The sequence below is a fragment of the Tasmannia lanceolata genome, unplaced genomic scaffold, assembly GCF_043159265.1.
Source record: "Tasmannia lanceolata isolate RefF3 unplaced genomic scaffold, GAP_Taslan_0.1 ptg000002l, whole genome shotgun sequence".
Lineage (NCBI taxonomy): Eukaryota > Viridiplantae > Streptophyta > Magnoliopsida > Canellales > Winteraceae > Tasmannia > Tasmannia lanceolata.
The window spans coordinates 43445419-43471989 of record NW_027518679.1 but is presented as its reverse complement, the minus strand read 5'-3'; the positions used below and the strand labels follow the sequence as shown (position 1 = coordinate 43471989).

General features: G+C 38.2%; 1 protein-coding gene across 1 annotated transcript; it reads left to right on the top strand.

Moving 5' to 3' along the window:
* Window positions 1–5546: 5546 nt before the first annotated feature.
* Window positions 5547–11221, top strand: LOC143892115 (uncharacterized protein At2g29880-like). Its single transcript, XM_077396583.1, has 4 exons — window positions 5547–5663; window positions 7311–7385; window positions 10240–10575; window positions 10661–11221. Exons 1-4 carry the CDS (start codon window positions 5547–5549, stop codon window positions 11219–11221), a joined length of 1089 nt encoding a protein of 362 aa, XP_077252698.1.
* The last annotated feature ends 15350 nt before the right edge of the window (window positions 11222–26571 follow it).

The following is a 26571-nucleotide window of genomic DNA, read 5'->3' as shown; positions in this document are numbered from 1 at the left end:
TAAACTCCATTTGTGGACTGAATAAGTGTTGTAAGAAGTGAGCATGTTTGGAACTGCAAGTCTGTGTCTGTGACATTGAAGTTGTTGGTATCTTAGTGTCTTTTTTAGATATCGATTATGTTGAGTACTTTAGTGGGTCGGAAACCTTAGCAAGTGATGGAATAGATCTGCATAATTCAAGACTACAAAAGGCTAGACTATGTATCATTGAATGACAGGCTCACTAAACCTACATCTAAAAGATGCTTATGAATAGTGGGAGTTCAATGTTAGTATCACTCTAGTAGTAATGGTAGACCTCCTTTTTTTATGCAATTCGAGATGTTTTTAAGACTCGAAAATGCAAAGGAGTTCTTGAATGTAGTTAGTGAATATTTTAGAGGATCATTGGAAGCACTTGCAAATACCCTTATGATGTGTTTTGATAACCTTAAAGTATATTCACCAAAGTTGTAGTTTTGAGCACACTTTGAAAGGCTTTAGATTCAGAACCTTGGTTGTGCTCACTTTCGACACACGTCTTGGTTATTTTAAATGGCAACTAGGGCTGTAAACGAGCCGAGCCGAGCCGAGCCGAGCTTGGCCAGGCTCGGCTCGGCTCGTTAAGCTCAAAGGCTTGGCTCGGGCTCGGCTCGGGCTCGGCTCGGCTCGGTCAGGCTCGGCCAGGCTCGCGAGCTTTATCGAGCTTGGGTTTATCGACCTTGCGTTATAAAGTTTAGCACTTGGAAAAGGTTGGTAGCAAAAGCAAATAAAAAAAAAGTAATGATTACAAACAGAAAGTAAAATAGCTGGATTTATAAAGTTTAAAATGAAAAATTACGAATAAAAGGTAGGAAGTTATTACAATTAAGAAAAAAATACCAAAAAAGGTTATAAGTTATGACAACTACGGGAAAATATTAATTTCGATTTTCCATAGCAGTTTGATACGCACCCGCAGTACGTTTTTGCAGATGCGTACGTTTTTGCAATGATTACACGTTTTTGCAGATGATGTGACATGACGAGCTTTAACGAGCCGAGCCGAGCCGAGCCGAGCCGAGCCTGGCCTAACTCGGGCTCGACTCGGCTCGGTAAGGATTCGAGCCGAGCTCGAGCGAGCTTCCGAGCCCGAGCCGAAATTGACACCCCTAATGGCAACATCAGAGTCCTGAAGATATAGACTAGTCTTAGCATTATCAATTAAAGAGAGTGAACTTGGTATCAAGTGCTATTATCTTAAATAATAAAATGACACATAAAGTATGGATCTCTTAAGTTCGATATGGCCTGGAATTAATACCATATCTTTGTATATTATGATTTTTATTTCGTAAGTACTCCGGAAAAAGATTTTTGAATAGATTACGGCATTACTATTCACATTTAGAATTCTATGTGAGGTCTTGGTGCGAGTTAGGTGCTTAGTAAAGGAGAGTATACCATTATATCGGGAAATAGAATAAAGGTGGCTGTTGAATCCATTATTACTCGCCACTCTTTTCTAAAATTATGGTTTCATATGAACTATAAACCTTATTCTAGAAAAACTTGATTCCTTTGGCTATGAATCAAGGTCTGGAAGTATAATGGGTTCTCTCTAGTTTTTCATTTCCCATTTAGTGATTTTGGTTCTCTTCAGGGCAATCCTTATTGACTTGGATTGCACTTCTCTCAAGGTCAGACTTGGCCCACCTTGCATTAGAATGAGATAATCAATATTGTTAGAAATAAATGAAATCGCGTGAACAATAATTTATCCAATCAGTGGCTTAACCACATATCTGAGGATAGTTGGGTAAAAGAAGAATTCTAGATTCACTTGATTTTACCGATTTAAACAATGATACGGGGTACATTGAAGGAGAAATATACAAAGATTAATCGGTTTAGGCTGTCACCAAGAGTATTGATCTACTAAAGGTCATTCACAATGACATCTTGGATCTTTGGACTCTGACAGTTGGTAGCGGAAGGTGTTATCCTTTTGGTTAAATTTTTTAGCCATATTTAAATGTGTCTCTCTAATCAGAAGTAGGAGGCCCTATCTTTGTTTGTGATCTATAAGGTAAGAGTTGAGAATTAAATTGACATATTGTCGTGAGGAAGTTCAGAATCAGTGTGTATTTGAAGATTACATAAGCACCGCACTTATGTTGGCGGATCCTTTTACTGAGGGCTTGTCACCAAAGCTCTTCAGAGAGCATGTAGCGCGCATAAGGTTGGTTGACACTTTTGATAGCCTATGACAGTGGGAGTCCGCATTAGGTATTGAGATACACTGTTGTGATCACATTTTATTTTATGATTCTGATATATATTATTTTCTACTGCTCCATTTTGTGCACATTACGTAAATATATTGTGAGTAAGAGGTAGAATGTCTGTAGACTGTTTTGGACCATATTTACATCTTATGGATGTATGCGTTTACATTCATGTTAGTAAGTATTACTAATGATATAATCGTGGGGTAGGCTATTGGGTAGAGTTGGGGACCCAATGGTTACATGGTTTATTGTTAGTAGTTTTTGCTGAACGGAATGTGGTGTTTATTATCTAACTAACTTAAAGATATGATCCTTATGTTTGGCTCAAAGATCTTGCTGGCCAAGTGAGAGAATGTTAGGAAATTATCCTAACGGTGGATGTGGCATGTGCAAGATCAACGGCCTAGATAATTTTGTTAGTTGGTTTTGTGAAAAGGCATTAAGTAAAAAGCCATAAAAGAAGGGGTGTAAATGTAAGAGACTTTTGGGGAGGGAACCAGCGTGATGAGGAGTTGTGTTTCTTCCCATAAATGTCTATTTATTCTCTCATCCGGTCCCTACTTGCACACAACAATTTCTACATCCTTCTCTTTGCAATCCACGGCAAAAAAAAAGAGAGGAAGTCGTTCCCCATCACCGTCTGTTGTGGAGTGAGGAGAAATACCGGAATGGAATCCTTCCAGTGATAGCAAAACGATATTCGGCTTTCGGTATGTTCGCTTTACTGTTTCAATTTCAATCCATATGGTTAATTGTGATTTTCTCAAAGTTGGACCGGCAAAGATCCGTTGCCCGTGTTCCTTTTATGATGAACACTTACAGAGTGATGTTACATGTCTCTAACTAAGGTAACAAGAAAACCTTATGTCTAACACTGATTAAAGCATTCCAATGGATGACTTGGGAAGTAGATAGATTGAATAGAGCATTCCAATGTTTTTCATGAAACCCAGTTGAAATTTATCAAGTCAAACAATGTTATGCTAATCTATAGTCGGTAGTCATGAGAGAATTCCATTAAAAGAACAGGGATTTTAGGTAGAGGTTATCTGATCAGTCATCATCAGATTCGCCTTCTTAAGGTAGCACTTCAAAATTCCAACCATGAAATTACCAATCACTTCAGAACCAAGATGGAGACCTTTTGAAGTCTGCTCACTTCCCTTCTGAGCAACTTTGGCAATTATAACCTGTGCACAAAAGGAAACATTGATTTTACGAAAAAAAACAAGTGTTTGTTGACTAAACAAGCTCTACCAATGACAGTTTGTGAGCCTTTTCTCCAGGAAATATTATACAAGGAGATGATGATGTTTTGAGATTGAAAAGCATTGTCTTGTGGTGGAGATATCATATTTTCCTTTGAGGGTCCTACTGGTACTACAAACTCCACAGAGGCTCGAGACCGTGCACTTCATCAAGGATTGACAATTTTTATCAGACAGATAGAAGCTGAATTGGAAGTGGAAAGTGACTCCTCTAACACCATCTTGTGGGTTAAAAGGATGAAACAAAAACATGCTAATCTTATGGATGAAACAAAAACAATATATGTTTGTTTGGTTTTTGCTCCTTTTCTCTTAGGCCCTGTTCGTTTCAGATTATGACAATCGATCGTGAGTGCTAAAATGATTATTGGACTCAAATTTAAACGCAATTTTGAGTCCAATAATAGGTTTGGCACTAACAGTCACTTGTCATAATCTGGCAGATCGATTAGCTAAATCAGGAGCTTCTAGCAAAAATTTTTATATGGGGCAATCCTTAACCCCTCCCCCCTTTTGATCTTGAGGGTTCTGTGGAAACCAGGTTCTTAATTTAAATAAATAATAATCCAGTTAAACATGCTGATGAAAAATGTGACTTACATGATTTTGTCTCCTGAAATCCCATTTAAAGTTTATATAATCAGGCCCCGTTTGGATTTCAAGAAAAACATTTATTACAGAATTTTTTTTTCTTGAGAAAATTTATTCTTTCCACAATTTAGAGGGAAATGAGATGATTGTGGTTAATTTAGATAGATAATATCATAAATTGAAGGTCACCCGAGTAAAAATTGAATAGGATTAGTTCAAATTATCTTTGTAGGGTATTAAAAAAGTAGGGACTTTCAAAACTATTTTTCCTGGAATCCAAAGAGGGCCTTAGTGCATGGATGATCTATTATGGTAAGAAATTCGATATCTTAATTGTAAGTAATATTTTTAATCTCTTGAAAGCTAAATTAAAAGGTAAAACCCGGAAAACATAAATAATACAACACGATACAAATTAGGTGATATATGGAGAACTTGAATGATGCTACGTCTCTAACTAAGGGGACAAGAAAACCTTATGTCTAACACTGCTATGTTATTCTACAGTCAGTAGTCATGATAGAATTCTATTAAAAGAACAGGGGTTTTAGTATCGAGGTTATCTGATCAGTCATCAGATTCATCTTCCTAAGGTAGAACTTTAAAGTTCCAACCATGGAATTCCTAATCACTTCAGTTCCATGATGGATACCTTTTGAAGGGAGGACTTCCCTCCGGAGCAACTTTGGCAATTATGGCCTGTGCACAAAAGGAAACATTGATTTGACAAAAAAAGCAACTGTTTGTTTCCAAAAAAGCTCTACCTATGATAGTTTGTGAGCCTTTTCTCCAAGAAATATTATACAAGGAGGATTGTTATGTTTTGAGATTGAAAAGCATTGTCATGTGGTGGCAATATCATCTCTTCCTTAGTGGGTCCTATTGGTACTACAAACTCCAAAGAAGCTGGGGTCCATGCACTTCATCGAGGATTGAAAATTTTCATCAGACAAATAGAAACTAAATTGCTTGCCTCTTCTAATCCACTGGCCTAATTTATCTAGTTGCCTCCAAGATGATCCAACGGTGAGATCTTAACCCAATCCAACCGTTGGATCCCACATATTCTAACACCAGATAGCATTTCCTTTTCCTTTGAAATTCAAAGATTCTCACTGTAAATACTGTTTTCACAGAATTTGACCATGGGTAATTTTGAAACTTGCAACACAAGGAACCCAATTCATAGCCCCCCATCAGTATATATACTTGTGTTTCAACTCCATTTCTTGTTCTTGACAGACTTTGAAATTCTCTTCACTCTCCCCACTCACTCCACTTCTTAAATTGTGTAATTTCTTCTTCACCAAAGAAATGGCATATCAAGCTACTGACTCTCCAAAGAAAGGAACAGGAAACCCTTTCCCAAAAAGAGGTCAGATAAAAGCCAAGATTTTTGGGGACTTTGTCAGAGCAATCAGCCCAAAAACCTCAAAGGATGGGGGAAAAGGAAGAACAGAACAAGATAGCAAGGGAAGCTCAGCCTCCACTTCGCCGTCTACGAGCGGCCGCCTTTCTGAAGAGAATTACAACACCTAATTTGAGTGGCAGATCAGTTTGTTCTTGCTTAAATTCACTGAATTGGGATTTAGTTTGTGAAGTGCTTTGAATTCCTCTGCAGCTGATCTTTAGATTCTGATACAGAGTAGAAGAATAACAGATACAAGGCAGAGGTGTTAGATTATGTTCTCTTATTAGCCAATAGAGATGTGCTTTTAAATTTCTTTGACAGAACTACCTCAGGATTAGGAGTTGGATTATAGATTACTCCTTGGATTGCGCTTCAAGATGTAACCATCATATTTTGTTTTTCTTAATTTTGAAGATTAGAAAAATATAGTTAAGACTCTGGTTGGTTTCTGAATGATTATTCTCCTCTTTCTTTTCTCATTTAGGGGAAACTGCCCATCAGTCTTATTTCTGCAATTTGAGAGTATTGTTGCCATTGTTTCAATTTCAGAGAGTAATTTGGGGCTGAATTGTTGGGTATTTGGAAGCTGAAAAATTCTCTCTTCTTTATGCGTGATTGGGTTTCATGTACTAAACACAAAACCTTGTATCTTGGGTTTTCAAGTATCAAACCAGAGGGGTCTGTGTTTGTTTTTTTTTTTTTTTGAGTTTTCAGGACGTTGATGGGTTTCTTCTGGTAATTGGTATCACGAAAGATAAAAACAAATTGGGTATTTCATGGATTAGACAGATCGAACAAATGAAGTTTGTTTTGGGCTTTTTATGTTGAAATCTGAGAGATTTTTTGGCTATTAGCTGGTGTTTGGGATTAAATGGAATTGGGTGTCTGTTTTCCCTTTATTAAATGTAGTAGATTGACGGATCTGTTAGGTCTTTTGTTCTTGGATAGTTGTTGTAAGATTAGATCTTTCATGGATTAAACATGGGTGAATCAGAAATCATCTTTGTTTAAGTTTGTTGTGGGATTTCTGTTGGTAATTACAGTATGGGTAGAAGCAGAAAGCTGTATAAAGCTACATAATGATGAGAGAAAGTGAGGTGTGGTCTGTGTTGCGAAGGCTTCTTGTTACATTGGTTCTTGGCTAGTCATGAGCATGGTTATTTCGGATTTCGGTGGAGACCGACACCGAAATCACCCAAAACCGAAACGGTCATTTGTTTCGGCCGAAATTTCGATTTTGCCGGAAATTTAAACCAAAAAACCTTTTTTATTATTATTATTTTAATACTTTACAGAAATTGCGATAGAAATTACCGAAATTTCGGCCGAAAATTAATATTGATTAAAATACCATTTTCTTTGTGGTACCAGATTTCGCCTGAAATTTCAAAATTTCAGGGTCCGAAACCGAAATTTTAAACCATGGTCATGAGATAAATGGAGCAAAGCTACTTTGTCAATGCCTCTGTTAGATCCCGGCATAATTCTCCTTTGCTTTAATTTAACAATCAATGAGCCAGATCCAATGTTTATCATATACACCGCATTTTCGGTGTATACACTACACAGCGCAATTGTCGTGATGGGACAGGCCACAGCAGCCAAAGAAGTCCACAAGTCTATATAAACTGAATGTTAGGTCTGGCTAGTGGTCATACAGTGAATCCAACCACTTACGTAAATGACTCTTCTTATCCAAGATTTCATTTGAGCACGTTCATCTTAAGAGGGACAATAGGTCAAATGGGACCGAATTATCATGATGCTATCCGTTTGTTTGGACTATCGCAGGGATGTGGTATGGTTGTTGCCAATTGTGGGAAGGTGGATGATAACCACCTGAACTATGAAGGACGTGAGAAAAAGGTAACCCATCATGGGTAGTTACCAAAAAGTTTCTTTTCAAGAAGAAAGTAGGAAGGTGGATGATAACCACCTGAACTATGGAGGAAGTGAGAAAAAGGTAACCCATCATGGGTAGTTACCAAAAAGTTTCCTTCCAAGAAGAAAGTGGGGTAACGAAGAGCGATTACCCGAATAAAAGTATATGAGGAGGCATCTGTCTCCAATGAAGTGGTCCCTGAACCAAAATACAAACATTTTTAGCTTTTTGTCTTTACTTTTCCATCACTTGTACCCTTTTTCTTATTGTAGATGTAGCTGTACTCGGATTAAGGAAGTAATGAATTCATCTTCTCAGGTGAGTTTTGTCTCTTAAGTTTGATTTATCCCTTGCATTGGTGCCTGGTTTGTACTTGTTTTGCCGTGTGGTTTGAGTCAAGCGATCTGTTGACCCTGAGTGTCATCCACGCCCCATGTGTGTAGACACGTCCCTTTACTTTTAGCGTCGCGCTCTGCACCTAGTCATTTCCATATGTGCAAACGGAGAGGAGCCCAAGGAACAAGTGTTGTTCCCCTCTTCTTCTTAATCGCCTAAAATCAATCCCAGGGAACGGAAACGGTTCGGTCTTTGAGTCCTTCGAAACTAGTTTCCAATTTCTTGCCTCGAGAGAGGTTGGCACACCCGCACATACACACGCACACCCACATGCACACATGTGCTCACACACACGCACACCCACATGCACACACGTGCTCACACACACGCACACGCAAACGCATGGGCATCCTAGACCGAACTCCAACAGTGAGAAATACAAAATTATGTGAAACTACATTTAAGAATCCCTTGAACAACGTCCATTCCTATTGAATGTGACATTCATTTAACCACAGGGACTGATATCCACACTACCATATTTTCATAATGGCACTACTCACGTTGTTTACACCTGACTAATTAGCTATTCAGGGCCATTGCACTACTACTCAAGATGCTATCAACATCCAATCAGATAAGTGTAAGACAAGGGGGGGTAGTACTATTATCAAAATAGAGTAGTGCGGATATTAGTCCCTTTAACCAATATTCCATTCCTTGGTTGTGCCTTATTTAATTAGACCACATAAGTTAAATGTGGTAAAGAGAGTGATTAAACCAAATGTGTTAAATATAGTAAGAGAGATGATATCTGCACTCCTCCTTTGATAATGACACCCCTAAAATTCTAAAAAAATTAAAGGCAAACTCTACAATGATACCCCTTTCTTTGTTTGTTAGGATTTCAAATATTCATGAAGATCACATGCACCCGTGCATGGACTCAAGGAAGCTGAGGGGGGGTTAGTCGGAAAGGATTTGCGCTGCCTTTGACGGACTAATAGAATCCCGCGTTAGTGGCGCGCGCTTCTGTGGAGGAACTTTAAAAGTAAGTGTTAGTAGCAAGTTCTTGAAATGTGCGGACTCTCACCCGACGCGACCTTCAAGTTCCTGCCTATAACTAAATCTACGCAACAAATTGTCGCGCCTAAAGAGGTGGTATTTTGGTTTCTCCTCCTCTCCCGTCTCCTTCACGCCCCTTGCCTTCTTCATCCACAACCAAAGGTTCCGTGTCAACTGCAACAAGAAGTCTCTCTCTCTCTCTCTCTCTCTCTCTCTCTCTCTCTCTCTCTCTCTTCTTGATTAATTGGAAGAGGGATTAGGGCTTGAAAGATGAGGACGAGGGGTTATTTTCTTCTCCAGGAATCATCCAAGAGGAAAACCCCTTGGTTAGAGCTAGAGAAAACCCTCTCACAACCGTTCTCTCCATCACTTGAAAAAACCACAAATACCTCTTGGCAATTAGGGCATCTTCTTTTACTTCTCATGATGCCCTACTCTTGCATGGGGATTGCATTGGAATGACCTTCAAGTTTAGGGCATCTTCTTTCTGCATTGAAATATGATTATATGATCAAGAAAGAAATTATGTATTTTTATTCCATTTGTATTTTGCCTCTGCTGAACTTGGTGCTTTTTTTATCCTCTTCTTATTCTTTTTATGCTGTGAGTAAAGCTTTTTTTCTCTTTTAGTTGGTTATTTTAATTAGTTTTGATATATAATGTACTTATGAAATCAAATATTGATGGAAATTCACCATGCTTGCATTACTCGATTGCAAATTGTATATGCAATCCTGAATACCTTGTTGACACCTGTTGAGAAGAAAGAATGCCTTTGAATTTTACATGTGGGACATTTCTTTAATTGTTTATGCTACTACCCTTCTACCTCAAACAAAAAAAAATACTGCTCAAGATTGTGGAGATGCGCTGCTATATCTGTGCTTGTAAAAGCCTTTGTTTCTAGTATTTTCTACACTTTTCTTTATATCTTAAGATATCTATGACTACACATTATAATAAACTCACAATTCTGTTGATGGAAAGTTATGAGAGCTAGTTTAAGGGAAGCATGTATCACCATAAACAGATTCCCTAGAACTAAGCTTATTTTGGTTTGAACCTTTAATCAATCGGATGGAAGTACTAGATCTAGGGTTTTGGCACTCTAATATTCCAAATTCAACCTCAATTACTGTCGTAATTTTTTTCGGCTGAATTCCATTTGAATTTCTGGAATTTCACAAGAAGCCTTCAACTAGAATCTAAAGAAAACAGATCTAGTTGCTTTTAGTTAAACTATGAATTTCTCATGTAGAATATGTTCTTTTAATGTGTTTCTCATCATATTAGCTCAACTACGAGTTTCTCGTGTCAATGTTATCTCATGTAGAATGTGTTTCTCAAACATGGACGTTGATTTTGAACTTATAAGTTGTAATAAATATTAAATTATCAAGATTCTAATTTGTTTTTTGGACACTAATTTGTTTGTAGATGTCAAAGCCAGCAAAAGGCAAGGGTGCATATGAGCAATGGAGTCCTCAGGAATCTCAGGAATTACTAAGAATATTGGTGGATGAAGCAAACAACGGGGCAAGACAAGCTGATGGGTCCTTTTCCAAGAATCTCATCACGACTAAAGTCCTGCCAATGTTGAATTCAAAACTTCAATGTAACAAAACATATGACCATGTTCAGAGCAAGCTGAGAGTGTGGAAAAGAACTTTTAAACCGATTGCAGAGTTAATGGCGTCGAATTCAGGATTTGGTTGGGATCCATTTAGTAAAAAAATTACAACCCCGGAAGAGGTTTGGGATGCTTATATCATGGTAAGAATATAATTTGTTTCAAAGTTTGTGTATTGTGCTTTATTAAATTATAATTATCAACAAATTTTGTCTTTCTTTGATATAGGCCCACCCAAAGGCTGCCAACTACAGAATGAAGACAATTGAGGAGTTCGAGGACTTGAAGACAATCATGGGCCAAGGTTTCGCAGTTGGTTCATATGCTGCGCAGGTTTCAGAGGCTGGTATAGATATAGACAATGGGGGAGATGACTTTGTTGATATTGCATTGGGTGATGATATAGGTAATGGTGGAGATCACTTTGTTGATGATGCACCTTCGCATGTGCCGCTTAGCCATTCTACCACATCAACAATGCAACGAAAGCGTAAAAATGAGGGGGACACTTCATCTCGTCAAAGGGCACGACTTGCTGTAGACCACAATGAAGTACTTGTAGAATCATTTGTTGAGCTAGTTAGCGAAATGAAGGCACTTAATCCGAAGAAAGCTGCTCATGCCAATTGGCTAAAGGCATTAAATGAGATTCCGAACTTAGAACGAGACCTTCTTTATAGGGCCCATGAGTTGTTGAACACCCGAGAGGTCAAAGAACAATTTATACAGATGGACGTGGAGGCTCGCAAGGATTTTTTAAGATGGAAGTCTGAAAATAGAAGCATATAACTAAGAGCTTGAGGAGAAGGTTATTTTGGCTGATAGATTTTGTGGTATTAAGATGTTTTTTGTTGTATTAAGAAGATGGAAGTCTAAAATAGAAGCATATCACTGATAGCATGAGTAGAGAGTTGATCATTTAGACTCATATTTTTTGGTTTTGTGGTATTAAGATGATGGTTTTTGTTTGTGGGACATATGGCATGATAAGACACTTCATTTTGCTATAGTGATATCTATGCTAAAAAATGCTTTTTTTCTTTCGTATATGACATGAATGTAGAGCATGGCTTATTATCCTTGGTTGCACATGTATCATGCTAGTTCAGGCAGTTTACATTGGGTTCTCCATGCTAGTTCATAACTACTTGGATAACATTCTTTGTTGCTTTTATTTTACTGTCTAGTTTATTTCTATATGATGGAAAGGCTAGTGTGGTAAGCTCTTCTTATCTCATGTGGATATCTTGTTTCCCTGCCTTTCCTTTTCTATTTATTGCTCTGTTGTAGTTGGAATTCTTGCAGTTCATGTGTCCACCTGCAAGGAACCGAGAGCTACTAATAATTACACGTTGGCTGATCCTTGGATATCTCTTGTTATTGTGTTTCTTCTGTAGCTCTTTTACATCTCCAAAGACATTAAAATAGGGCAATAGAATTGAAACGAAGCGTTTTCTATTATCTTTAATAAATCATTCCAAAAGGGTATTATAAATGGGGCAGCATAAATTCTCCCTGCGATTGTTTAGCCGGTAGATCATTGTCCTTGTAGTGCCAAATTTGTGTGGCCCACAAATGTACATTAGTAGTTGGGGCCATAAACCCATAGGATAGTAGTAAAAATTGAATATTGAAAGTCCAGGAATTTAAAGTCATGTAGTTGTTGATGACTAACGTGCAATTTCAATGTCCGGTTGACTCTAAAAAGTCCCCGCTAAAGTCCTTGTAAGTCTCAAAAGTCCGAAGTGTCTGCACATTCAAAGTCCAAGTTCCTAAAGAGTCACGGACATTTAATGAAGTCCACGTAACCTTCAAAATCCCTTACGACTAAATCCCCCTGAAAGGACTTATATTTGATTTCAAATTCTCCATTGAAAATATTGTGGAAGATGTTGTTTGGTAGGGCAGTGATAAATCGACCCCCCAAAATGATAAATCAACTCCCCATGTCTATCTCTCTCCTCTTTTTCTCTCTAACCCAGAAGAGAGAGAAAGACACATGGGGAGTCGATTTATCATATTTGGGAGTGGATTTATCACTCCCCTATTAATATTAGAAGCTTATGTGATGTCTTTTTCTATATATTAGAGATTTGTGTGCCATATAAGAGAAATGTAGGCCATAGCCCATGACTCATAAAGGCATAGAGAGAAATGTTGGCCATAGCCCATGACTCTTAAAGAGTAAAAATAAGCCATTAACATTTTTCCATTATTGGGAAATGATATTTCCACCCCATTTTCATCATTTCCACCCTCTTGTGTTTCTTTTCCTGAAAATGACAAACAAAAATGGGTGGAAATATCATTTATCTTTCCCACTATCATTTTCCACTGGTATCAAAAGTTCTTGGCAGTGAATTCTTTTCTACTTTAATTATTGTGTGTGCCAATCTTTAATCAGGGCTATTCATTTGTGGGTCCCAATCACGGATGGATTTGGACTATTAGCAGGGACATTATAGTAATTCGGGAAGTTCCCTACGCTTGACAAATACAAACCTTTAACACCGTGGAATATGTATGATATGACGTCGAATGTATGCATACATACATGCATTCATGACGTTTGCACTGAAGCGTCAAAGAAGATGACGTCGAATTATTCTGGGTGCTTGTTTATGGAATGATATTTCCACCCCTCCACCGGCCTTTTCAAATACCCTTTCATTGTCTTTTTTTAAAGGGGGGTGGAAACGTCAGTTTCGTTATGTTTTTTTTTTTAATGGCAATTTCAGGTCATTGGTTATCTTTAATAACTCTATCCTCTGGCTTGAAATTCAAACATTCACACTGTAAATACTGTTTTTTACTTTACCCTAGTTAATTTTGAAGCTTGCAACACAAAGATTCAAAGAACCCAATTCATACCCCAATCAGTATATATACACACTCTGGTGTTTACCTTCCCCACTCACTTCACTTTCTTTCCTCCCCTCCAAACTCTCCTCTTTCTTTCTTCTGAACTTTGTGCAATTTCTTCTTCGCCAAAGCAATGACACATCAAGCTTCTGACCCTCCAAAGAAAGGAACAGGAAATCCTTACCCAAAAAGAGGTCAGATCAAACCTAAAATAGCCGCGGAGGCTGGCGACTTTGTCAGATCAATCTTCTCCAAAGCCCCAAAGGAAGAAGGAAAAGAAAGAACAGAACAAGGTAGCTGCGGAGGCTCGGCGTCTTCAAGCGGTCGTCTTTCAGGAGCGAATTCCGACACCCAATTTCAGTGACAGATCAGTTTGTTCTTGTTTGGATTCACTGAATTGGGAATTAGTTTGTGAAGTGCTTTAAAAATGACTCTCTGCTGCTGATCTATAGATTCTGATAGAGTAGAAGAAATAATAGATAAAAGGCAGAGGTGTTAGATTATGTTCTCTTATTAGCCAATAGAGATGGGTTTTTAAATTTCTGCTTTCCTTTGAATGTCATGCTGTATTGATCTTTGTTTCTGTTATGTCTTCAAGTTTTAGAGAAGCAGCATTACGAGTTGGATTGTAGTTTAGTCTTTGGATCCCGCTTCAAGATGTAATCATCGTACTCTCTTTTTGTTAATCTTGAAGATTAGAGAAATATAGGCAGGACTTTTGTTGGTTTGTGAATGATTATTCTCCTCTTCCTTTTCTCATTTGGGGGAAACTGCCATCCTGAAACTGCCTAGCACTGTTATTTCTGCAATCTGATAGTATTGTTGGCATTGTTTCAATTTCCGAGAGTAATTTGGTGCTGAATTGTTGTGAAAAATCTCTTTTTTTTTTCTTTTTGTAGGTAAATGGTATCTGCAACATTAAAATAAACTGGGTTTCATTTACTAAACACAGATCCTTGTATCTTGGGTTTTCATGTATCAAACTAGAATGGTGTTTGGTGGGTTGTTTTTAGATTGAATTTTCAGGATGTTGATGGGTTTATGCTGGTAATTGGTATCATGAAAGACCAAAACAAATTGCATATTTCATGGATTAGACAGATTGAACAAATTTTATTTGTTTCAGGGCTTTTATGTTGAAATTTGAGAGCTTTGTTGGGTTTTACCTGGTTTTTGGGGTTAAATGAAATTGGGTTTCTATTTTCCCTTTAATGTAGAAGATTTTGAGATTTGTTAGGTCTTTTGTTGTTGGAGACTTGTTGTAAGATTAGCTCTTTTATGGATCAGGGAATCAGAAATCTTTTTTGTTTAAGTTTGTTGTGGGATTGATAAATAGAGTACATGTAGAAAGAAGAAAGCTGTGTAAACAGGTGTCTGTGGACATAAAAAATGATGCCGGCACTACAAGTATTAATCTTTTTTTTTGTAAATAGATGTCTGTGGACATAAAAACAAAAAATACATGTCCATTTTTAAGTTACAAAATTGCCCTTCAAATCCTTAAGTGGGCCCTACTCATAAAAAAGGGGTTTTACATGTAAATGGTCCCACTTGAGCCCAAATGGGAAGCCCATTAAGTGGCAAGCCCAATGGCCACCATTTCAAGTGCAACTCACCACCACCAAAACCAAAACATAGAGGTAGTGGGACCCACAACCACTTACACCACTATCCAAAGTGGTTGTGGGTAGTTATTGCTTAATTATGGAATATAAATACATTACTTCTCTCTTTTCAGAGAAAAAAAAGCAAGAAGCAAAAAGGATCCAGAGAGAACATAACTCAAGAGGAAAAAAAAACTCCTCCCAACTAAGCAATCAAGTACTTGAAGAAATTTTCTGTGAAGATCAAGCCACTACAAAGGCCCCCCCCCCCCTTTTTTTTTTTTTTTTTTTTTTTTTAAGATGATAGTTTATTTTATTCCCGAAAGGAAATTACAAGAAGAAGGGACAAGATGTCCCTGTGTAATACAGTGAATTACAAGAGCTCCCGGAGCATTAAATACAATATTCGAAACCCATAATCCGACTCTCTCCTTCGCTAAACGATCGGCCAGAGTGTTAGCCGTATGCCTTCGATGTGTTATCAACGGACGTATGATACCCATGAGATCTCGTATCTCATCAATCTCGTTTGCAAGCTGCCAAGGGCCAGGACCTTGATTCCTCGCTCATGCAATGACGTTGGTTGAATCACCTTCCACGATTAAGGCCCCCAAATTATGATTCATAAACCAACGACGCCCGAAAAATAATGCTCTAGCTTCCGCCTCGTTTGCATCACATACACCCGCCGGTCCAGAAAATGTCATAATTGTGGTTCCATTAAAGTCACGAATTGCTCCCCAAACCCTGTAGGTCCTGGATTTCCCATTTAGCTTCCATCAAAATTGAGTTTAAGAGTACCCTCCGGCATCAAGGCACTATAAAGGCCCTTCATTGGAGTAAAATCGCACGCCTTCGCAACCGATAAAGAGCGAAGCTCGGAGTGAAGTCAAGTCCAAACATCTTCAAACACCGAAGAAAGCTAGAATCACGCCGCAAAGGCCATCGTCTTCACCAAACTCAACTTTGTGTTCTACAATTTGATCATTAATCAGAGGACTTAAGAAAGTTGTACCACATTTTTATTAATTACAATTTTTTTTGTAGTTTGTTCTCGAATTCTCGTGTTAGTGAATTTACGTGAAATTTGCTGTCGACAGTATCAAATGTGATTACCTTTCTCAAAAACTGTCAGCACCGACTAGTTGATATATCCGATTGTGATATTTAAGATAAGGTCTAACAATGCTTTAGCATCTCTTGGCATAACATTAAACTAAAGAGAGAGCGCTAGAGTGACCCGGATTAGCGCTCCAAACCGACCAGCGAACCAACTTAGCCTACCCTCATCATACAGCATATCGGGCTACCATCGTACCCCGTACCTGTTCATATACCTCTCACAGGCAGCTACCATGTTGAAGCTCTTCAGAGCCAAACTCGAGGATGATGGAGCATCAGTCGAGCCAGTCCGAAACAGCCAAGGCGTCTTTCATGTAGCGTGCCCTGACAACTTTGATGGCTCTGCTTCTGAGGTCCTTCTCACACCCTATAACAACAATGGTTTCATATACGGTTTAGAATAGCTCGGTTTCTGCTGAGTTAATGATCAATCCCCTCTCTATCTCAGTATTTCCACCAAGCTTTTTTGTCTTTTCCTAGAATTCACTTTATTTCAAGGATAATACAAACAAAAATGGTTTCGGGAAAAGACAAGCAAAAGGGGTGGGAATATCAGTTCATATATATTATGATAATGATTTTGAAGAGATATCCAGGCCCTCTTTGGATTGCAAGAATTTCTTGGAAAAGTTTGGAAATGACAGGTATTTTCTAAAATGTCCTACTTTTTTACACATAAAAAATGAAAAGCTGAAAAAATCAAAGTAAAATCACACATTTTCTTTTTCCTACCATTGCTTGGACGCCATTTACTATTCACATGACAGGTTGTAAATTTTTTCTAAATGCAATTCCTCCCAGATCTGGAGGAAAAGGAAAGCAAAGAAACTGGAATTTCTTTTCCTTTCCTTCTGTGTGTTTTGTTTTACGTACCTCTAAACGGAGTAACCTACAATTTTCGATGATATCCTACAAAAGGGGTGTAAATATCACTTCCAAATTGAGTATTGTGTTTTGTTTTTTATTCTTCTGTTACTTGAATTCTTTGAATTCCGTGTAAGAAAAATTATATCTGCACTCCTTTTTTAATAATGGTACTACTCCTCTTTATTTACACCCAACTACTTAGATGCTAAAGGTTGTTATAATACTGATGTATTTGTAAGAAGATCTACTGAAACCCTTCTAAATTGTTATAATATCCTATTAAATATAGAAAGGGCAATCATAAATCCGCACCCCCTGTAGCTTAATTCGCACCTGTTTAATGTGAATTGGGTTACCTTTAAAGGGGTGCGAATTATCCTATCTTCGCCCTCTAGAAATTATAACTAGGCACCTTATTCTTACCTAATTTTAAAAAATAAAAATACCCTGCCGTGTAGGGCAGCTAGGAATTTTTTTTTCACGATAGGATTATATTTTGAATAGAGTTTTTTGTTTGAGCAATGTATTTAGCCACTTCTCATCACTTTGAAGACACTATTTTTCTGATTTTTTATTCCTAATTTTTAGCAACTCCACCATCGTATCCGCTGGCTATTTATCATGAAAAAAAATTCATGGTAACCAAACGTGCCCTTAGTTTCCGTTTCTTTCGAGGAAAAATGGGCGTAGTAATTGTTTTATGTTAACAAATTTTACGTCCATCTGTGCATCAAAAGAAATTGAGTATTAACTGAAAAAAAGATCAAACCATTATGACCGTTTTCTATAATACCCAAATTATTTCTTTTTTTTGAAATAATATTATTTTATTTTTAATTTATTTTATTTTGCAAATGTATTATGAATTATAAAACTCTTTAGATTGTTATTTATGGGATTATATATAAATAATTTTAGAGGTATCCAAAGAGACCCTTGTGCTACCCAAAATTCACTACGAGGATAATCCGTCTCCTGAGATTAGATTTCTGGCGATGCTAAAAATCAGGAAACTAGAGTCTCTAAGGCCTTGTTCATATCAGATTATGACAACCGATTGCCAGTCTTAAACCAATTATTGGACTCAAACTTAAATGTACTTTTGAGCCCAATAATAGGTTTGGGGCTCACAATCGGTTATCATATTATTAAACAAACAGTGCCTAAGTGATGAGAAGTGGCTAAAAATCAAGAAACAAAAAACTCGACTGAAAATCGGCAATATTTCTTGATTTTTCCATTTTGCAACACGGCTGCTTATCTGTTAGGATCGTTTGATCTGAGCAAATTTTGCTCAATGGCCTATCTATAATCAGGGCCATTCATTTGTGGGTCCCAATCATGGATAGATCTGGGCTACTAGCAGGGACATTTTAGTAAAGTCGGAAACCACCCTACTCATAATTGGTCCCCACACCCAATAGAAGGAAATGGCAAGCTCGCTGAGTAGGGAACCCTTTCACACATGGGACAAAATAAACGCCTTTTGACAGCTGGCGTTCACGCCTGTAATATAACTCATACACATGCATAGATACGTATACACATGACGTTGGACAAAAACGTCATTGAAGATCACCTCGAGTAAACTTTTGTGCTTTTCTTGGAACTGATATTTCCACCCCTTCTCCGAATTTTTTAAATTCCTGGCCATCTTTTTTTATGAGGGTATCCCTACCCCAAAATTCCTGGCCATCTTTTTTTTTTTTTTTTTATGACAGAGGGTATCCCTACCCCAAAATTTAGGGCGGGACCATTCCCTACGGATGCACGCAATCAACCATAAACCACGCGCATCGGTCTTAACCGGCTGCCTAGGGGATTCGAACTCGCATCAATGGGGAGCATGCCCATGACTTTAAGCCAAAGAGCCACACCCGTATGGATTTATGTTCGTCTTTTCTTTGTCTTTGACTCTTTTCCTGAAAATGTAAATAGGGCTGGGAATGCTGAGAAATGGTGGTGGAAACTGGAAAATCACTATCGTTGTTTTTTGAAGGATTGTTAGTCTTTCATCTTCATTCCATTTATGTCATGATTACCAAAGATGGATCCTAGATCTAATGTCAAATTCTTGCAATTGGATTTATAAAAAAGGGGAATGGTAACCAAACTCGCTTGTTTCATAACGACAGTCCATTTTATTATACACTTTTTTGTAGGGGTGCAACTCAGATCCGGATGAGGCCAACCCTATTCCAATCCTGGTAGCATCCAACCTGAGCCTAGGGTTGAGGATGGTCAGCCCTAACCCAACCCAACCCAACCCAACCTAAGCCTAGGGTTGAGGATGGTCAACCCTAATCCAACCCGCCTCTCAAATCTCTCAACTCTCTCCAACCTTTACATGTAAAGGTCGGCCACCATTTAAAATCTCTGAATTCCATTGTTATAGCATTTTATTCCGATGTCATTTTCCCTATTCTAAATCTACTGAAAATGGAATGAAAAATTATTATAGGATTTTTAATATTGAACCGACGTGTGTACTCAAAAGCAAAAGATCCCACATCGGATAAGTAAAAGGGATGTCGATGGGTTATAAGGGAATGGGCACCCTCCCTCTAATGGCTAGCTTTTAGGGGTGAGTTCTACGGTTCTACCCGATTAGATTCCCTACAACCTGAAATGCCAAACCATGTATGTATATGTGTCTTCCTACCATAGTATGTGGTTCTGTATTTTTTTTTTTTAAGATAACGACCCCGGGCGGATCGGCAAATGTGGTACTGTATTTAATATAGATTAGACCACTTCCAAGTTTCTAATATCACATGCTTACATTTGTTACCATCCATCAAGATCTAAACTTTTTTACAAATGAAAGGTAAGGGAAAGCTAAATTTAATGGTAATTTTGGTAATTTGCATAACCAGATATAATTTCCTTTTCCTCTCTGGTTTGAAACTCCAAGATTCCCATTGTAAACACTGTTTTCACTGAATTTAACTGAGTGTAATTTTGAAACTTGTAACACAAGGAACCCAATTCATAGCCCCTTTATCATATATTTCAACTCCTTATCTAGTTCTTGACAGACTTTGAAATTCTCTTTCCTTCACCTTCCCCACTCACTTCATTTTCTTTCCTTCTCAGACCCCCTCCTCTAGAAACTCTCCTCTTTCTTTCTTCTGAATTGTGCAATTTCTACTTCACCAAAGCAATGCCATATCAAGCTTCTTGCCCTCCAAAGAAAGGAAGAGGAAACCCTTTCCCAAAAAGGGGTCAGATAAAACCTAAAATAGCTGAGGATGTTAGATCAATCTTCTCCAAAGCCTCAAAGGATGGAGGAAAAGAAGGAACAGAAGAAGGTAGTCGGGGAAACTCGGCCTCCACCTCAGCGTCTTCAAGCGGCCGCCTTTCGGGAGCAAATTCTGATACCCAATTTCAGTGACAGATCAGTTTGCTGCTGCTTGAATTCACTGAATTGGGATTTAGTTTGTGAAGTGCTTTAAAAATGCCTCTGCACTGATCTTTAGATTCTGATACAGGGTAGAAAATAACAGACAAAAGTCAGAAGTGTTAGATTATGTTCTCTTATTAGCCAATAGAGATGGGTTTTTAAATTTCTGTTTTTCTTTAAATGTCATGTTGTATTGATCTTTGTTACTGTTATGTCTGCCAGTTTTAGAAAATTGGATTGTGCTTCAAGATGTAATCATCATACTTTGTTTTTGTTAATTTTTAAGATTAGAAAATATAGTCAAGACTCTGGTTGGTTTCTGAATGATTATTCTCCTCTTTCTTTTCTCATTTTGGGGAAATTGCCTACCACTGTTATTTCTGCAATTTGAGAGTATTTTTGGCATTATTTCAAGTTCAGAGAGTAATATGGTGCTGAGTTGTTGTGCACTTTTTTTAAAGTCTGAAAAACTCTCTCTCTCTCTCTCTCTCTCTCTCTCTCTCTCTCTCTTCTGGGTGATTGGTGTCTCTAACATTAAAACAGACTGGGTTTCATGTACTAAACACAACCTTGTATCTTGGGTTTTCTTGTATCAAACTAGAATGGTGTTTGTTGGGTTATTTTGAGATTGAGTTTTCAGGATGTTGATGGGTTTATGCTGGTAATTGGTATCTTGAAAGATCAAAACAAATTGGGTATTTCATGGATTGGACGAAGAGAATAAATGAAGTTTGTTTTGGGCCTTTTTATGTTGAAATGAGAGAGATTTGTTGGGTTTTAGTTGGTTTTTGGGATTAAATGAAATTGGGTGTCTGTTTTCCTTTTCTTAAATGTAGAAGATTGAGAGATTTGTTAGGTCTTTTGTTGTTGGGTAGTTGTTGTAAGATTAGCTCTTTCATGGATTAAACATGGGGGAATCAGAAATCTTCTTTGTTTAAGCTTGTTGTGGGATTTCTGTTGGTAATTAGAGTGTGGGTAGAAAGTAAAAAGCTGTATAATGCTTAAAAATGATGAGAGAGAGAGAGAGAGAGAGAGAGAGAGAGAGGTGTGGCTTGTGTTACAGGGGCTCGTGGTTAAATTGATTCTTGGCTTAGTCATGAGATTATTAGACCAAGGCTACTTAGTTAATGCCACTGTTAAAAATCCTAGTATAATTCTCCTTGCTTTAACAACCCATGATCCAGCTCCAGTGTATATCATATACACCGAATTTTCGGTCTATACACTACACATCATAACCGTGGTGATGGACAGGCCACTCCCCAAACAAGTCCACAACTCAATATAAACTGAATGTTTGGTCAGGCTGTACACCAAAAGGTGTGGTCAAGATGATATACACACTTTAGTAGTCTGTACTGTAGCTCTTTGAAACTTTGTAGTTCTTTGGAACTTTTTACCTTTTCAGATGGCTTCTGATTGGTGGGGTCTACTTTTTGGACATGCACAGAATCCAGCTACTTATGTATATTGGCTTATCTTCTGCATGATGCCAGCATCATGGTGGGGCCAATATCAGTATCCTTCTAAAATTTCCCTTGGGACAATGATATATTAGCCTCCCCTCCTTTTTTCCCCGGGGCCACCCCCTGTATGCCGGTATCAATATCAGTATCCTTGTTGACATGATGACATCCCTTGTAGTGTACCCTCTAATGTATTTTTTTTGGTATGTAAGCTTGGATTGAACCTCCGACCCCTTGGTAGGGGTGGCAACGGGGCGGGTCGGGGCCGGATGTTGGGGTCCCCTTCCCCTTCCCCTCTGCGGGGAATTTTCCCCCTCCCCTTCCCCTTCCCCTCTGCGGGGATGGTGGGGAATCCCCCTCCCCTCCCCGCAGGGAATATCTAATCCCCTTCCCCTTCCCCTTCCCCTTCCCCTCCCCGCATCCTTCGGGGACAAAATCCCCGCCCCGCCCCCTCTTTGGAACCCAATCAAACCAGCAAACAGAGCTTCTTTCTTCTACGTCCATTACAGACAATATTGTGATGAATGCTATGATTCTATTCATGTGATCAACAAACAGATGGACAAAATCAGAAATGCATGGATGAGACAACAAACATAAATAACAACAGGACCTCATCTTTCAGCAATTTTCTGCATAAATTATGGAATGATAAATAGGAAATGAGCACTAGGATTACCTTCATTAACAGACAGCCAATGTGCAAAAAGTAACTATTTCAGTAGTCACAATGAACTTTAAAAGTCCATAAGTGGGCGCTCACACACGCAAAATAATGTTCATTAGTTCATTCTGTATAGCATGTTAACCCCCAGATGAGCATGAGAAATGAGAATGGAGAAGAGAACAAAATCAACAAATGACTTATTTCTTTAACTGCAATTCAGTCTAGTGCTGACATGAAACAAATTTCTAGTAGCTAAATTTTTCTTGTTGAAAATTAAAACCTGCAATCCAACCCTAAAATTTTGTTGGCACTACGATTTTTTGATAATTGCATACACTCAGCGTCTCAGGCTCTCAGCTTGTCTTTATTATTTCAACATCTGTGAAAAGGTTATTATAGTTCCCAAAATGCTCTCAGAAGCTAATTAAAAGGAAAAGACAAGCTAAGTTTATGTTTGGGGGAATCTTGTAGCCGATCCACAGAGTTTCTAGTAGTTTTCCTTAAAAAAAACACTTAAAAATTTACAAAAAAATGGCATTGATTAGCGGGGCGGGGCGGGGCGGGGACAACTCCATCCCCTTCCCCTTCCCCTCCCCGCACCGGGGAATTTTTATAATCCCCTTCCCCTTCCCCTTCCCCTTTCAAATCGGGGAATCCCCTCCCCAAACGGGGCGGGGCGGGGCGGATCCCCGCTTTTTCGGGTGAAATTGCCAGCCCTACCCCTTGGCTGAGTAACAAAGGTTTTACAAATGACAGAGGCTCATTGTCCCCTCTAGTGTATTTATTACTATTTTTACACTAGCCTTGGGAAGAAAAGGGTGGCGATTAATATATCACTTCCTGCTCGCTACTTGCCCACTTGCCATTTTCAAAAACTTAGAAGCGCTTTCTGGCAAAGGAATTCTTTTTCCCAGAGCCGACTTAGGTATCGCGGAGGAATTAGAATGTAATAATATCGATTCAAAAAGGTTCTCAATTGATTCAGACGTTGCATATATGGGATAGGGATAGTGGAAGAAAACCAAAGATTTCACATAGTACTTTTAATCGAATAATCAATCTGATTTATTTCATGCCTTCAAATTTATGTTTAAGAAATTCGACACTACCGAGTTAATGATTAACGATTTAACTTTAAATTAACTCAGTCTATCAAATGAGTTTCTACTGACTTGGTAAGGCTAAATTCGGAATCAGGCAAAAACACAGTTAAGGTAAAAAGTGTTTAGAATACCCTTAGTTGTAGCCATTAAGAAAGAAGTGTTCTTGACAAAAGTGAAGTGTTCTTCTCTGGAACAAGTTCTAGAGTGAAAAGAAGAATTTCCGACACCCTTGAAATGCAAGAAGGGAATTTTCCAATAAGATATTTGGGGATCCATTTGTTCACCTCAAATCTGAGAATCCAAGACTGCTCGTCGCTCATATCTAAAATCAGAAGAAGGATTTCAGGGTGGAGCACAAAATTTCTCAATCAAGCGGGAAGAGTGGAACTCATAAAATCTGTAATTAATTCTTTCCAAATTTTCTGGTCTTCAGCATTTAACTTACCGAAAGGAGTCATGGAAGAGATTGAAAAAATCTGCAAAGCTTTTATATGGAGTCACGATACTGGCCAAATCAAATACCATTCTACAGGTTGGGAGGATTTTTGCAGGCCAAAGGCTGAAGGAGGGATGGGTATCCGTAAACTTTCTGACGTAAACAAAGCTCTCCAAATGAAATTGTTCTGGAATACTATCAATAAAGAAGATTCACTCTGGGCCAAATGGTTTAACAGCAAATATCTTAAGACCAAAAACATTTGGACAATGAAAATGCCAGCCAAGCCTTCATGGGGTGTTAGAGGCATGATAAAGGCTCGGGATCTTTCAAGACCTTTCATTTGCTATAATGTCGGTAAAGAGGATGAGATTGATCTTTGGAATCAACCTTGGCACCCCAGAGGTATCATCTCTTCCCTGTTTCTGAGATCTCTTACTGCATAGTCCCTAGCCTCTTCAAATTCCCTCTCCCAAATCCTCAGAAGAGACGGATGGATCCACTCTATGCATAAAGATTCACTTAAAGAAGAATTCAAGTTACTCCAGCTTGCAATCACAAATGAGGATAATAAAAACTATCCAATCTGGACCCCCTCTACTGATGGATCTTTTAGCACCAAAAGCACCTGGAACTCTATCCGAGTTTACAACCCAAAACATCATTGGACTGATATTGTGTGGTTCAAAGGTCATGTTCCTAAATATGCTGTCACATCGTGGAAGGCCCTTCTTAACAAGATGAACACCAAAGATCGAATCTTCAGTAGAGGCCCCCAATCTGGTTCCTCTTGTGTTCTATGTAATTCAGTCCCTAAATCAGTTAACCATTTGTTCTTTAAATGCGGGTATTCAGCTTGGATATGGAGACAAGTATTATGGAGAGCTGGGCACCACAGAAACCTGAAAAATTCCCTAATAGAAGAAGCAAATTGGCTAAAAAAGAACTCTTGTGGGAACAATCAATCCTCAATTGTGCTTAAATTCTGTTTTTCCAATGCCATTTCCAGAATTTGGAGAGAAAGAAATTTTCGAATCTTTGCAGTATAAGAAAGCACAAATCTCTCATCCTGAAAGAAATTCTCCTTGAAGCTAAACTCAAAATAAACTCTCTCAATATTACTGATACAAATACTACAGAAAACCAAAGAATAGCCTCCTTATTCGGGTATAGATTGAATTCTCCCTCTCTTGATGAACTGAGTAAAAAATGGTGTTCCTGGATCCCTCCCTCTCTTGATGAACTGAAAATTAATGTGGATGCCTCTCTGGATGATGATGGAGGCGGAATCGGTGGGTTGATTCGAGATAACTCAGGTAAATGCATTTATCTTTTCTCTCAAAATGTGGACAAAGAAGAAATTTTCGAGCTTGAACTTTATGCAATTGAAAAAGGTATTCATCTGGCTTCTACCCTTAATACAAGCAATATTTGGGTAGAATCTGATTCCAAGTTTGCGGTTGATATCCTAAACGATTCCTCGGCGATCCCTTGGAGACATGTTATGAGAATCAGAAGAATTAAAACAGCACTGTCTGCTTTTCTTCATCACAAGGTTTCCCACATCTGGAGGGAGGCAAACTCAGCGGCTGATTACCTCTCAAAGAGAAATTGCCCTATAAAAGGTTGGAATTTGCCCGGTTCGGGATCCACTTATGAGCTTACCAACATTATTGATGAAGATGGAAAAGGATCTCAGTACCTTCGTCTGTAACTTTCCCCTCAGGCTAGCTCTTTGTTTTCCTCTATTGTTACTTCTTATGTGTTTGTGCTGTGCTTGCGGGCGCCCCCGTAACTCTTTTCTCCAATTTTAATATATCTGCTAGGGGTCATGCCTAACCCTAGCTTGCCAATCAAAAAAAAAAAAAAGGTAAAAAGAGTTGGCTCGGGTAGGTTGACTCGGGCAAGTTGGCTATGGAGTTTGTCTAGTTTTTAAAGTACGTGTTCCATGATACAAGACCAAAGTTTTTTTTGTAAACACAATTCCACTCCCTATCCCAGAATTTAGACAGAAAGGGTGGAAATATCATTTATTATATGTCATGATATTGATTTTGAAGCTAGTCTAAGCCCCTGTTTGGGTTGTAAGAATTTTCTTGAAAAGTTTGGAAAGGAAAAATATTTCAAAAACATCCTTCTTTTTTACACAGAAAACATAACTTGAACCATTGTTTGGCTACCACTTATGATTCACATGACAGTCGCGTCACCCATTATTTTCACAAATCTCAACTCAACCCAACTAAGCCTTTGTCCCAAACTAGTCAGGGTGGGATAATTAATCCTTTAGAAAATTTCACAAATGCAGCCCTGTTTTTTACTGTTCGACTTTCCTTCCAAATCACGAGGGAAAAAAATCTGTTTTCCTTTCTTTCTACTTCTGTACTAGGCAAATCCAAAAGAACCTTCAATTTATGATGGTACCCTTCTAAATTAACTATAAACATATCAATATATCATTCCTTCTATACCATAGAAAGAAATTTTTTTCCTAAAAAATTATTTTTCATCAGAAATGTTTTTCCTGCATTCCAAACAGTGTCTAAATTCAATGCATCACGTTTTTTTTCCTTGGAATCACATTTTGGAAGAGTCTCGTGGAAGCACTT

What these genes read in the sequence shown, in the direction of transcription:
- LOC143892115 (XM_077396583.1), top strand. Translation starts at nt 5,547, where the DNA reads ATGGGGGAAAAGGAAGAACAGAACAAGATAGCAAGGGAAGCTCAGCCT. An exon ending in CTAATTTGAGTGGCAGATCA is followed by an intron (nt 5,664 to 7,310) that starts GTTTGTTCTTGC and finishes GGACTATCGCAG; the next exon opens with GGATGTGGTATGGTTGTTGC. An exon ending in TTTGGGATGCTTATATCATG is followed by an intron (nt 10,576 to 10,660) that starts GTAAGAATATAA and finishes TCTTTGATATAG; the next exon opens with GCCCACCCAAAGGCTGCCAA.